This window comes from Chiloscyllium plagiosum, chromosome 10, assembly GCF_004010195.1.
Source record: "Chiloscyllium plagiosum isolate BGI_BamShark_2017 chromosome 10, ASM401019v2, whole genome shotgun sequence".
NCBI classification, from domain to species: Eukaryota; Metazoa; Chordata; class Chondrichthyes; order Orectolobiformes; family Hemiscylliidae; genus Chiloscyllium; species Chiloscyllium plagiosum.
This window is the reverse complement of record NC_057719.1, coordinates 5327928-5341898: the sequence shown is the minus strand read 5'-3', so window position 1 is coordinate 5341898 and position 13971 is coordinate 5327928. Positions and strand designations below refer to the sequence as shown.

The 13971-nt window shown below is 38.7% G+C and overlaps 1 protein-coding gene across 5 annotated transcripts in view; it reads left to right on the top strand.

Annotated features, from left to right (window-relative positions):
* dglucy (D-glutamate cyclase) overlaps positions 1–7435 on the top strand; it is a 123253-nt gene extending 115818 nt beyond the window's left edge. For 2 of the 5 annotated variants that reach the window (XM_043696938.1, XM_043696935.1), the window contains exons 12-13: positions 1283–1434; positions 1601–1786. In XM_043696938.1, the coding sequence (XP_043552873.1) occupies positions 1283–1434; positions 1601–1771 (323 nt within the window). In that variant the 3' untranslated portion in view covers positions 1772–1786. Of the gene's footprint in view, positions 1–1282; positions 1435–1600; positions 1787–4242; positions 5733–7113 lie in introns of those variants that run through there. The other 3 variants (XR_006312687.1, XM_043696936.1, XM_043696939.1) reach the window with 3 other exon arrangements.
* The last annotated feature ends 6536 nt before the right edge of the window (positions 7436–13971 follow it).

Below are 13971 nucleotides of genomic sequence, written 5' to 3'. Positions count from 1 at the left end.
GACCGCTAGAGTTCAAGAGCAGGCATGAACTGATGAGGCTCTATAAGGCTCTGATTAGACCCCATATGGGATATTGTCAGCAGTTTTGAGCCCCCTGTCTAAGAAAATATGTGCTGGCAGAGCGGAAAATCCAGAGGACGTTTGTAAGAATGATCCTAGGGATGAAGAGTTTGTCATGTGAGGAGCAGCTAGGACTCTGGGTCTTGCAAGGATGCCTGCCTTGAAGAAGTTTTCCTCCTCTTTCTACAAGAATCTGCAACCCCCCCCAGGTCATCTCCTCTCTGACCTATCACCTTCATCCCCACCCCTTATCTCTCCACTCTACAGGCACCCTGCTTCTATTCCTGATGAAGGGCTTTTGTCCGAAACGTCGATTTTCCTGCACCTCGGATGCTGCCTGACCTGCTGTGCTTTTCCAGCACCACTCTAATCTAGACTCTGGGTCTATAGTCAGTGGAATTTAGAAGGGTGAGTCGTGATCTGATTGAAACTTACAGCATACTAAGAGGCCTGGATAGGGTGAATGTGGTAAAGATGTTTCCTCTAGTAGGAGAGACTAGGACCCAAGGGCACAGCCTCAGAGTGAAGGATTGAGTTTTTAGCACTGAGGTGAGGACAAATTTCTTCAGCCAGGGGTTGGTGAATCTATGGAACTCATTACTGCTGAAAACTGTGGAGACTAAGTCATTGAGCATATTTAAGACAGAGATAGATAGGTCTTTGATTAGTAAGGGAATTAAGCATTTCAGGGAGAAGGCAGGGGAATGGGGTTGAGAAACATATCAGCCATGTTTGAATTGCATAATAGACTTGATTGGCCGACTGGCCTAATTCTGCTCCTGTGTCTTATACTGTTATGATCAACCCTTAGTCAGAGATTATGGGTTTAAGTCCTACTCCAGAGAATTAACCGCAAAAATCCAGGCCTGTACTTCAGTTGTCTTCTGGCCAGAAGGTCTGGGTTCAAGTTCCACTTGCCCCAGAGGTGTCTCATAATATGTCCAAACATATAGATTAAAATAACTGACGACATCTATCTTGTAATTAGCTTCTGTCAGTAACTTGTAGGTAAGTTAAGCTTTCAGTATTCAATGTTGGTGTTCCATAAATGTGATTGTGGATATCCATTGCAGAGTAGTTGCTGGTTCTGGAGTTAGTATGATTGACAGACAGAATTGCCCTTTCTCACTCTTGGGTTCTTGAGATTTGGCCAACTCAAAATAGTTCTTTACGTCTTCTCAGAAGAAGAAGCAATTTTAAACAAACAATATATTTTTATTAGGTGTATCAAACTGGGGAGGTTATGCTGTAGCCTGCGGTCTGTACATTCTCAATAGCTGCGCAATCCACGAACGCTATCTACGCAAAGCACTTGGGTTTCCTATGACATCTGAAATGGTTGGCTACATCTTGGCACTGCCTACAGTCCAGAAGGTAAGTAACAAAGGGATTTATTTTCTCCCAGAATAATAGGTCACTTTCCAGTGAGTTATTTTTTCTTTGTCATCTCCTGCTCCTATCAGCCATCCTTTGTCTATTTCTTATTTTATCAAGGCTACTCAGCTCTTTGATCCTGAGTTTAACTCTCTTGTTCTTCAAGGCTCTCCCTTACAGACTCTTTCTCTGCACCTTGAAATCAAGTCTTGACTCTGACTGTCTTCTCTGGCTTATTCCTTCCCAGGCTCCCAAAACTGTGGAACTTCAAATACTTCTTAATGATCCTCTCTTTTCACATCTGAAAGTTTTAAAAGTAAAGAATGTAGAGTTTTGACCTGGTATAATCATCAACATCACTAAAAAAAACAGAGTATTGATTCATAAGATATTGCTTTATATGAGAGCTCTTTGTGCAATTTGGTTCCTGATAAAGGACAGCACTCTGAAAGGTAGTGCTTCCAAATAAATCTGTTTGACCATAACCTGGTGTTGTGTGATTTTTAACTTTGTACAGCCCAGTCCAACACCGGCACCTCCAAATCATGTTTTTCTACATTACAACAATGACTGCACCTCATAGGTATTCATTGACTGTTAAGCACTTTGAGATGTCCTGAGGCAATGAAAGAAAATATAGAAATGCAAGTTTCTTTTATTTTTTTTCAGTCAAACTAGTGCCTCTTGATCTATTGGTTCTTTTTTCTAATCTATTTCTCCCTCAATGCTATCCTGGATTGTACTGCTAGCCTTTTAACCCCTTTAAAACAAAAAAATTGAATTGTTTGAAATGGATACATCATGTCATTTACTTATTTTTATGTTTTCGTTCCTCCTAATCGTTAAGTTTTCTGCATCGCACCCTACTTACCAACAGGGTGGTTGGTTAAAGGCAACTTTTATGACTCCTGTCTTGTTTGTTATCCTGATGGCTTGTTATTTTTACGTCTGATGGGATGTTTCCTTCTGGTAAAGTTGGGTATAAAGGTTGTCATAGTAACTGCTTGTTTCAATATGACTCACTAGAAGAAAAACATTTCCTTCATGTAATATCTTATGCAGATTCTTAGAAATGACTCAAAGTGCTTTATAAATTATGTTGATTAACATAGAACATAGAACAATACAGCGCAGAACGGACCCTTCGGCCCTCAATGTTGCGCCAACCTGTGAATTATTCTCCGCTCGTCCCCCTACGCTATCCCATCATTATCCACGTGATTATCCAAACACGTTGGGTAAAGAATTAATCAATAAATATAGAACAGGTGGGGGCCATTCAGTCTCTTGAGCTTCAGATAAATCAATCTGTTTACCCTATTCATTCCACATTCCTTGATACCCTCAATCTCAGTTATGCAATTCACAATTGATCTCATCATTTTTTTTTGAGGTAGAGAACATAAGATTTTTATCATTTTCTTCAGTGCATCTGTATTTCCTGGTATCATCTTTGAACAGCCTAGTTCTAATTTTGAGGTTCTGTTCTTTCCTCTGGATAGTCTCACTATAGTAAATAGTTCCTTTCTACCACCTCCTTGTTCACTTAAACATCTCAATTAAATCACTGCTTAATCAAAGGAATACATATCTCAGTTATGTAATTCCATCATGAAACAACTCTTATAATCCTGGTATCATGCTAGTGAATCTGTGCTGCATTCCACTCAAGACGAGTATATCCTTTGAGGTTTAGAAGTAAATACACCACTTTTAAAGCAGGTTTAGCCAGAGCTTTATTCAACTGTAACATAACTTTCATCCCTTTGTATTACAATACTCTTGAGATAAAGGCATTAGCCTTTTTTTAAAAAATATTTTTGTAACCATACCTGTCTGTTAGCTGTTAATGTTAGGAAGCACAATACTAACTACACTGACAAACTTGACTTTTTAAAATAATCTCTCCTTCAGTGAAGCAGGTTCTCCCCAGTTTCTCTGGGAAAAGCATCTGCTATGTAATTGTAGAGGTGAAGCTACTTTCTGTCATCATTTTACACACAGCCAGTAGCACACCAGATCTGCTGGTTAGCACGAATCAATAGGTGGCATGTGGCACAGTGGTTAGCAGTGCTGCTTCGCAGTGCCTGAGACCCGGGTTCAATTTCCGCCTCAGGCAACTATCTGTGTGGAGTTTGCACATCCTCTGCGTGGGTTTCCTCCGGGTGCTCCGGTTTCCTCCCACAGTCCAAAAATGTGCACGTTCGGTGAATTGGCCATGCTAAATTGCCTGTAGTGTTAGGTGAAGGAGTAAATGTAGGGGAATGGGTCTGGGTGGGTTGATGTTTGGGTGGACTTGTTGGGCCGAAGGGCCTGTTTCCACACTGTGAGTAATCTAATCTTAAACAATGTTGCACTCTTTGCTTGGTGTATGCTGAACGTTGTATCAAATTTACAATAAACAAGCAGCTCATTCAGCCCAAATAGTATATGCACCACATATGCCAGTGTTTATGCACCAAATAAGTCTCCTCCCATCCCTTTTTATACCATTTTTTCCCCTCCTTTTCCTTTCTCCATCATCTATGAATTTATATGACTCTTTTCATTATTTCTCTAGCGGCAAGTTCCACATTTTAACTGCTGGGTAAAGAAATGTCTTCTGACTTCCCTACTGGATTTATTAATCACTGTCTTATATTTGTGACTTTTCTGGTTTTTTTCAGTCCCACAAGTGAAATTATTTTTTCCAAATCTACATTTGTCAAACTACCATCTTCTTTCTGCAATAAGGAGACTTGTCTTTTCTGTCCTTCCAGAAGCTTATAAAATCCCAGTTCTGTAATCAATGTTTTCATCTGCCTTCAGGAAGAAAAGCTGTTGGAGTTGTTGGTGAAACATGGAATTCGAAGTGGAAAAACTGGGAATCTGGGAATGGAAGTGGATGGCTTGCCCTTTCATGATACGCACTCCTCTATGATCAGACAGCTGCTGGAAATCACACTGGGACAGGCCCAATCAACCTAATGCACAAAGATAGGAAACTAGAAAAAGAATTCAGTCATTAATGCTCGCCTTTTAACTGAGGAAATTCCAGTTAGTTTGCACTAAATGGTGTAGTAATAGTTTCATGACAGGTAGGTAATAATGTAGTTAAATTTTTGATTACTTTCATGACTATGTTATGTTTCAATTTCACTTCAAGAATACACTATTTTCCTTCCACAAAACAGGTTATTCCAGAGAATGTGTTAGTTGTTTCTAATCTTATTCTTTAGATAATTGTTCATTTTCATATTAATTCTGGACACTGCAAAATTTAATGAAGAAGAAAGGCAAGGTTTAGTAAATATTTCGCTCACCAAAGTATTTTATGGTCAACCTTTGTTGTTCCAGGGAAAGCACCCCAAGTCTCTCCAAACTTTCCTCATAGGTCACACCCTCCAGACAGGCAACATCCTGGGTAAATCTCCTCTGTCCCTTCCATAATGGAATCACATGCTTCCTAGACTATGGAGACCAGAACTACAAACAGTATTCAATTATGGCCAAACCAGCATTTTATAAAGTTATAGCATAGCCTCCCTGCTCTTGTATTCTGTGCCTCAGCTAAGAATGCAAAGTATTCAATATGCCTTCTTAACTACATTATCTAACTGCCTTGCTACCTTCAGCGATGTGGATAAACGCACAAAGGTGCCTCTGATCTTCAGTAGTTTCTATAATCCTACCATTCATAGTGTAATCCCTTATCTTGTTAGCTCTTTCCAAGTGCATTAGCTCTCACTTCTCAGGGCTGATACCATTTGTCACTGTTCAGCCCACCCAACCAATCTTTTCTGCAAAAATTCTTTTCTTATCATATCCATATTAGAGTACAATTTTAGATTGAAAAAGAGGAGGACTTACTTCTTTGAAATGCACAATAAAATATTGAGGCTAGCATTGACCTCAAAACTGTGGTAAATAAATCATTTGGTCACAACTTGAATATATATTTAACATAGGTGGTGGATCTCAGTTTAGAGAATAACTAAAATAAAGAAGTTACATCCTTAAAGCAGCATGTATATATATCAGACATGGTGATGGAATGAAATGATTTCAGAGAAAAACACTGATATCACAGTATCTAAAACATGACTCACAAACAAGTGATTTATCTTTAATGAGCAATGACTGAAAAACATTATCTGATCATTGTCTCATTGCTGTTTGTGAGACAACATCGCTGTGTGAGAATAGCCTGACACACTTTCTTACATTATAGCAGTAACTACAAGACAAAAATTACATTTTTCTGTAATGTTGTGGAGTCTTTCGGGTGTAAATATGCTACATAAATAGAAGAAAATTTAGGGCATTGTGATTTGTTTCTTAGAAAGGTATTAGAGTTTGCGAAACAACCTCAGTTATCTGAATGTCAATTATCCAAATTTCGGATTATTCAAACAAGATCTCAAGATCCCGTAAAATGTTATCTGTTATCCGAACATCACTTATCCGAACAAAATACTTCCCGCCTGTCTCGTTCGGATAATCGAGATTGTTCTGCGCAAAGAAGATACATTTTTCCATCTCATCCACAACTGATAAGTTAGAACATTGTTATTTTTAGATTTTTGATATGCTTTTATGGCACTTTCACTTCAGGTATCATGCCCCATATTGTTGTTAAAATAAGTTATTCTAGTATCTGTGTGATTCATCCTTCAACTATGTCAACTTAGATAATTGTGCATATTTTGCTTAGAAGACTGACAACTTTCTTGAGGAAGTGAGGAAAAATATTTCTCTGATTGGAGTATTTAAGGTCTTGTTGCAACTATGTGCTGTGAACACCAAATAGTTTGATGAAACTTTGCAGTGAGATATTGAAAAGATACAGGACATGGTTGTCACAATCATCTGATCGTCACCCCCCGCTGTCCATAGATGGAGCTTAAAGTTTAGCAAATTGAAAGATTGAAAAGCATCCTGTTCTTTAAAGCAACACAACTAGATTAGATATGGTGGCTCAACTAAACATTTTGTGGTGAGATGCCATGGTGATAGGAATTATTAATGATTTTCTCACAAATAGGTAGTTGTTCTTTAACTACACATTACTAAAAATAAATAAATTATCTGACCACCATCTCATTGCAGTTTGTGAGCATTGATATGCACAGATTGGTTACCATGTTTCCAGGCAATATACCAGTAAGCATATTTCAAAAAATGCATTTTTAGATACATATTTAGATTAGATTCTGTACAGTATGGAAACAAGCCATTTGGCCCAACAAGCCCATACCGACCCTCCGAAGAGTAACCCACCCAGCTCCCTATCCTATGTTTACCCCTGACTAATGCAGCTAATACAATGGGCAATTTAGCATGACCAATTTACCTGACCTGCACATCTTTGGATTGTGGGAGGAAACTGGAGCACCCAGAGAAAACCCATGCAAACACGGGGAGAATGTGCAAACTCCACACAGACAGTCACCTGAGCCAGGAAACCTTAAAATTGTAAAAGGTATTTTATAAATACAAGTCCTTTATTGCAGAAAAGAAAGAAAAAAACTGCAGGCAAGGTGATTTATCTTTAGAATGTGTCGAGTGTTTACAAGGAAATTAACATTTCATTAACTATTCTAAACAATCAAAGGATTTTTATATTTCAGGTAGGAATGCAACTTTTTTTAAGTTATAGTATGTTTCTATAGCTACGTTGTGTTCCATTTTTGCTTGCAGAATTAATACAAGACTTTCCTTGAAAGCAGATTATTCCAGTGTCTCTAGCTCGAGATAATTGTGCACAATACCATTCAGCGTTTCATTTTGCCTCAGAAAGGTGACAAATTTATGCGACTGGACTATTTTGGAACTTGGATAAAAGCTCTGTGTTATGATCCTCACTGATGTTATTATTTGTTACGTTGGATTTCAGACAAAAACCTGGCTTGTTGATCATATTCTGATCTGATTTAGTTTTAACAAAGTGGTGTCTTGCTGAATCATAAACATCCAATGTTACAGATTTTGCTTTAACAATAAAACAGATGTTTATTAACAACATAAATGAAGATACAATAGAATGTACCAGACTACATACTTAACAATACAAATTCAAGGATTTTAAATATATAGTAAAAGTACAATTGCATTTATCCCAAAACACTCCTTCATAAATTTAAGAAAAACACAGCTTTTGTACAGGACCCCAAAACACAGCTCTGACACAATACCCAAAGCACCACTCCTATATGGCCTAACTGCCAAGTCCCTGTATGTGCCATCTGGATAAATTTAAGTCCTTTGTGACTTTGACTTACAGATTACAGCTACAGATACCTTCTTTTGGCGTTATTATACACCTGAGTTTAAATGTACTCAGATTTAAGCAACCTCTTCAGGCTTTTATCCTAATGCTTCTGGTCTGGGATTAACATTAACTCCAGTCTAAAATAACCCAGGTCACTGTATCCTTCCCTTCTCAGGACTTCACAGGACTGTTCAAACTCAAAGAATAAAGAACAGTACAGCACAGGAACAGGCCCTTCAGCCATCCAAGCCTGCACTGACACATTTTGCCTTTCCATACTAAAACTGTCTTTACTTACAGGATCTATATCCCTCTATTCCCCTCCTATTAATGTATTCATCCATGTGCTCCTTGAATGCACACCTCCAGTGTGTTACAAGCACTCACACCCTTTGTGTTACTTACATATCTCTTTTAAACATTCCCCCTGCACCTTGAACCTGTGTCCCCTAGAAAACACCTTATACTTTCCACCCTATCTATGCCATTCACAATCTTATCAACTTCTATCAGGTTGCCCCTCAATCTCCTGCATTCCAGTGAAAACGAAACCAATCTTTTCAACCTTTCTTCATTGTTAAAATCCTCCTTACCAGGCAACATCCTGGTAAACCAGTTCTGTACCCTGTCCAACGCATCTAGCTCCTTCTGATAGTGTGGTGACCAGAACTGTATTCAATATTCCAAGTGTGGCTTAACTAAAGTTCAATAAAGCTGCAGCATAATTTGTCTACTTTTACACTTAATGGTCCTTTAAATGAATGCAAGCATGCTATAAGCCTTTTTTTACTACCTTATCTACCTGCATTGCCACATTTAGTGATCTGGGGACCTGCACACCCAGATCTGTCCGCATATCATTACTCCTAATGGTTCTGCCATTCACCATATAATTTCCACCTATACTTGACCTTCCAAAATGCATCGCCTCACATTTGTCTGGATTAAACTCCGTCTGCCATTTTTCTATTCCGAAAAGCATCCTTTCAACACAGCTACCCTCTGTCTCCTATGACTAAGCCAGTCGTAGAGTCATAGAGATGTAGAGCACGGAAACAGACCCTTCAGTTCCAACTCATCCATGCCAACCAGATATCCTAACCAAATCTAGTCCCATTTGGCAGCACTTGCCCATATCCCTCCAAACCCATTCTACTCATACACCTATCTAGATGCCTTTTAAATGTTGTAATTGTACCAGCCTCCACCACTCACTCTGGCAGCTCATTCCATACACGCACCACCCTCTGCATGAAAAAGTTGTCCCTTATGTCCCTTTTATATATTTCCCCTCTCACTCTAAAGCTATGCCCTCTAGTTCTGGACTCCCCCAACCCAGGGAAAAGACTGTCTTTTTATCCTAAACATGCCCCTCATGATTTTGTAAACCTCTATAAGGTCACCCCTCAGCCTTCGACGCTCCAGGGAGGACTCCCCCAACCCAGGGAAAAGACTTTGTCTTTTTATCCTAAACATGCCCCTCATGATTTTGTAAACCTCTATAAGGTCACCCCTCAGCCTTCGACGCTCCAGGGAAAACAGCCCAACCTATTCAGCCTCTCCCTATAGATCAAATCCTCTAACCTGGCAACGTCCTTGTAAATCTTTTCTGAACCTTTTCAAGTTTCATAACATGCTTCCGATAGGAAGGAGACCAGAATATTCCAATATTGCACACAATATTCCAAAAGTTTTTGCTAGCTCACCCTTAAAACCAAGTGAGTTCACCTTTTGTGCCAGTCCACCATGATGGATCTTGTAAAAGGCTTTGCTGAAGTCTGTGTAGACACATCAACCACTTTTCCCTCATCAATTATCTTTGTCACCTCCTCAAAAAACTCGATCAAGTTAGTGAGGCACGACCTCCCTCGCACAAAACCAAGCTATCTGTTGCAAGTAAGTCCATTCATTTTTAAATGCGTGTAGATTTAAAACTGATGCCCAAGGAGACCTCTAAGAAAGCTTAAGCTTAAAAATAACTACTTCCAGGAGTCTCTAACAAACCTTGAGGCCCCATTGTTTACTTTTCTGGGTCAAAAAGCAGTCTAAGTTAAACAAAAATTCTTTAGTGGTGCACAAACACCCATTCATTCTAAACCCAGGCCTCAAAAAACTGTTATAAAATAAACCACAATGGTAATAGAAATATTTACAAGTTAATTATTCAATTAAGACACATGCAAAATCCACAGGTTAAAAAGCCAAAAACCAAAACTTAGAATAAATCAAAGTGTAAGACTCACAGTTTATATCAAATTCATAATTTTAATTATAAATACTGCCATGAGTCTTTGCAGGGAAACACTGGAAGGTTGTTTAAGATGTGAAGCTGAAAATGTGTTGCTGGAAAAGCGCAGCAGGTCAGGCAGCATCCAAGGAGGAGGAGAATCGACGTTTTGGGCATGAGCCCTTCTTCAGGACCTGCTGTGCTTTTCCAGCAACACATTTTCAGCTCTGATCTCCAGCATCTGCAGTCCTCACTTTCTCCTAGGTTGTTTAAGATGCCAACCCCACTCATTCTGATAGTCCCAATAGGCTGAAAATCATTTTAAGTTTAGTTATGTATTGCATTTATTGTAATACGTATGGCTACACAAAAGCAAAAAAAAACCATAAATGACCATAGTGCTTACCTTAATAAGAATTTAATGTATCTTTAAAAGCTATGATTTTTTTCCTAAATCATTTGATTAGATTTTGGATTAATATAACATGAGTTTTCAGCTTCATGAAATTTTGGCTCCTGGCCTTTTGGGTCTATCAACACAAAATGAACAAGTTTAGTTCAAGAAGGCAGCTCAAGACCACCTGCTCAAAGGCAGCCAAGGATGGGCAATAAGTACTGGCCCACCAAATAATGCTCATATCCCAGGAATAAATTGGAAAAAATAGCCCTATGTAATTCCTGCTCAGTGAAATGAAATTAAAACCCTGGTGTACTTATCCTTTCCTGAGAGGGTGTTAGTTACAGAACTGACAAAGGGAGTAGTTAAAAAACATAATAATGGAAGATATTTGTTCTCTCTGTCAATAAACTAGTGACATCAGTATGCACGTACTCTCCCAACTTGGACGGTTTACTACTTTATTAGTTACTATTTGTCTAGTATGTGGTTTATTTCCTGGAATTCTACTTTAATAGCGATGAGGGTGTACCTATGTCATGTGGACAGCAGTGTTTCAAGAGAGGACTTACCACCATTATCTCAAGGAAGGTCAGGCATGGGCAATAAATGTTAGCCTAGCATGCACTGATCCTCAAATAAAGAAAAGATAATCTGTTGCCTTCAGATCAAAAGATATCATAGGAGCTAAAGTTTCATATTAAAGACAATTTATTTTGCATTTGACTGCGTAGAGACTTCAGACAGAACTATGGGTTTATTTAATTCCCAATTATGCACAAAAATAAAGGACAAAAGAAACATAAAGACTATAATCTCAGGGACCTAAACAAATTGAGTGAAAAGTCACATGATCCAAAATGTCACAATTGGAAAGTGGATGTTCTTATAAATCCATGTTATCTTGCCTGATTTTACCTGAAGGTCTAATCCAATCCCATTTTCTACAAGGAACTCTACTTCCATCCATATATTTTACCAGAAGCTCAAATTCTATCCAATCTATTAAAAAGTTCTAAATCATAATCTTTAACTGAATTTTCATGTTATTCTAAATCTTTACCAAAACTTTTAACACAATCACAGTCTAATTTCAAAACTCAAATCCAACTCAAATTTCTTCCCCAAAACTGTAATCCAATTCAATCCTTATCTGAAGTCTAGTCATTTCAATCTCCACCGGAATAGCTACTCCAAGTTAATTTCTTGCTAATAGATGTAATTCAAGCACAATCTTTACCAGAAAATCTACTGAAACTTCTAACTGGAAACTACAAAAATGATCCCATTCTTTCAAAGTTCTAAATCAATTGTAAATCTTTCTGAACACACTTGTTCTCACTAAGCCCTAAATCGGAACTTAGTACCACATCTTCTAAAAACAAAAGGAACACTGTGTGGAGCACAGTGTGGAACTCCTAAAAGGGCGTTGATAGGTTGGTGGAGTGGGTGGCAAATGACTTGCAGGCATAGGTTTAAGGTGAGAGGAGGAAAGTTTAAAGGAGATGTGCAAAGCAAGTTTTTTTGCACAGAGGGTGGTGGCACCTGGAACGTGCTGCCATGGAAAGTGGTAGAAGCAGATGATATAGCAATATTTAAGAGGCATTTAGACACATGAACAGGTCGGGAATAGTGAGATATGGACCACATGCAGGCAGATGGGATTAGTTTAGAGTGGCATCATGACCAGAGCGGACATGGTGGGCTGTAGGGCCTGTTCCTGTGCTGTAATTACATGTTCCATTCCCTTACTCATTATAAAATGGTTAGCAAGTAACTTGAAATGTTAATGAAGTGCTGCTTTTCTTGCAAGGGTGATGGACAATAAAAATAGACAGATATTTCTCCAACTGCACACTGCTTTGTAAAGAGCACACTTACAGATTACTGTGTATAATTGTGGTGGCCCTATTTATGGTGAGTTAGTAAAGTTGCTATAATCCCACAGACCATAGAGAAAGATAACTGGTCATCACATTTTCAAGAATGAGAGCTGGATTTCAAGAGTTACGTTATGGGGAAATATTAAATAAATTACACTTATTTTCTTAAGAATTTAGAAGGCTAAAGGTGATCTTATCAAAGTCTTCAAGATAGTTATGAGAAATGCTAGAGCACATAAAGATAAACTATTTCCTCTGGTTGGGGATTCTGGAACTATGGGGCATAGTCTGAAAATTAGGAGCAGACCTTTCAGCAGAGATGTTAGAGAGGACTTCTATGGGGCTGAGAAACATATCAGTCATGATCGAATGGTGGAGCTGGCTTGTTGGGCCAAATGGCCAATTCCACTGCTCTATCCATATCTTGTATCTTATAGAGTTGAAGAACATGAGCCCTTCTTCAGCCCATTCCTGAAGAAGGGCTCATGCCCGAAACGTTGATTCTCCTGCTTCTTGGATGCTGCCTGACCTGCTGCGCTTTTCCAGCAACACATTTTCAGCTCTGATCTCCAGCATCTGCAGTCCTCACTTTCTCCTAGAGTTTAAGAACAGCAAGGTTATGCTTTAACTATATAAAATATGAATAAGGTTACAGTTATCGTGTACAGATCCTACCTGTGTTGGAATTTAGAAGAGTGAGGGGTGATCTTATCAAACATACCAGGTTCTTCGGGGACTTGACAGAGTAGACGTGGAAAGGTTGTTTCCCCTTGTGGGAATGTCTAAGACCAGTGGGCATAAGCTTAGAGTAAAGGATCAAACATTTAAGACAGGGCTGAGGAGAAACTTCTTCAATCAGTGGATAGTGAATCTGTGGAATTATTTACCTCAGAAGCCTGTCAAGACTGGATTGTTAAGAACGCTTGAGGGGCAAGTTTTTAATCAGTAAGGAAATGAGTATTATGGGGTTAAGACAGGAAAGTGGAGGTGAGGATTATCAGATCAGCCACAATCTCATTGATTGGCGGAGCAGACTTGATGGCTGAATGGTCTATTTCTATTCCTACATCTTATGGACATTGCAATCTGTGCATTTTCATCTTTATATCTTTGGCTGTAACTGGGAATATCTTGAAATCTTAAAGGTACTACAAAAATACAAATGTGTCCTTTCAGGAAAGAAATGGAAAATACTGAATGCAAGATGACTTAATTTACAAGTTCAAGAGTTCACAAAGAAGGTGACAAGCATTATGATCTCATTCACCATTCCCTCTTGTTCAGTAATCAAAAATAAAAACAGTAATCTATTCAACTTGTCAAGCCTGCTCCACCATGCAAACAGAGTCATATCCATTAATCAATTGGACAATCTATTGGTAAGATGTAGGTTTGCTCGCTGAGCTGAAAGGTTCATTTCCAGACATTTCGTTACCTTACTGGGTAACATTTTCAGTGGACCTCATGCGAAGCAATGCTGAAAATTCTATATATATGTTTGGGTTATATGTTATAGCCCACAAACCAACCAACACACTAAAACAGCAGCTAATGAACTTGAAAGACCCTATACAGACAATGAGCAAAACTAACGTCATTTACAAAATACCGTGCAAGGACTGTAACAAACACTACAGTCATAGAGATATACAGCATGGAAACAGACCCTTCGGATCAACCCGTCCATGCTGACCAGATATCCAAACCCAATCTAGTCCCACCTGCCAGCACCCAAACCCTTCCTATTCATATACCCATCCAAATGCCTCTTAAATGTTGC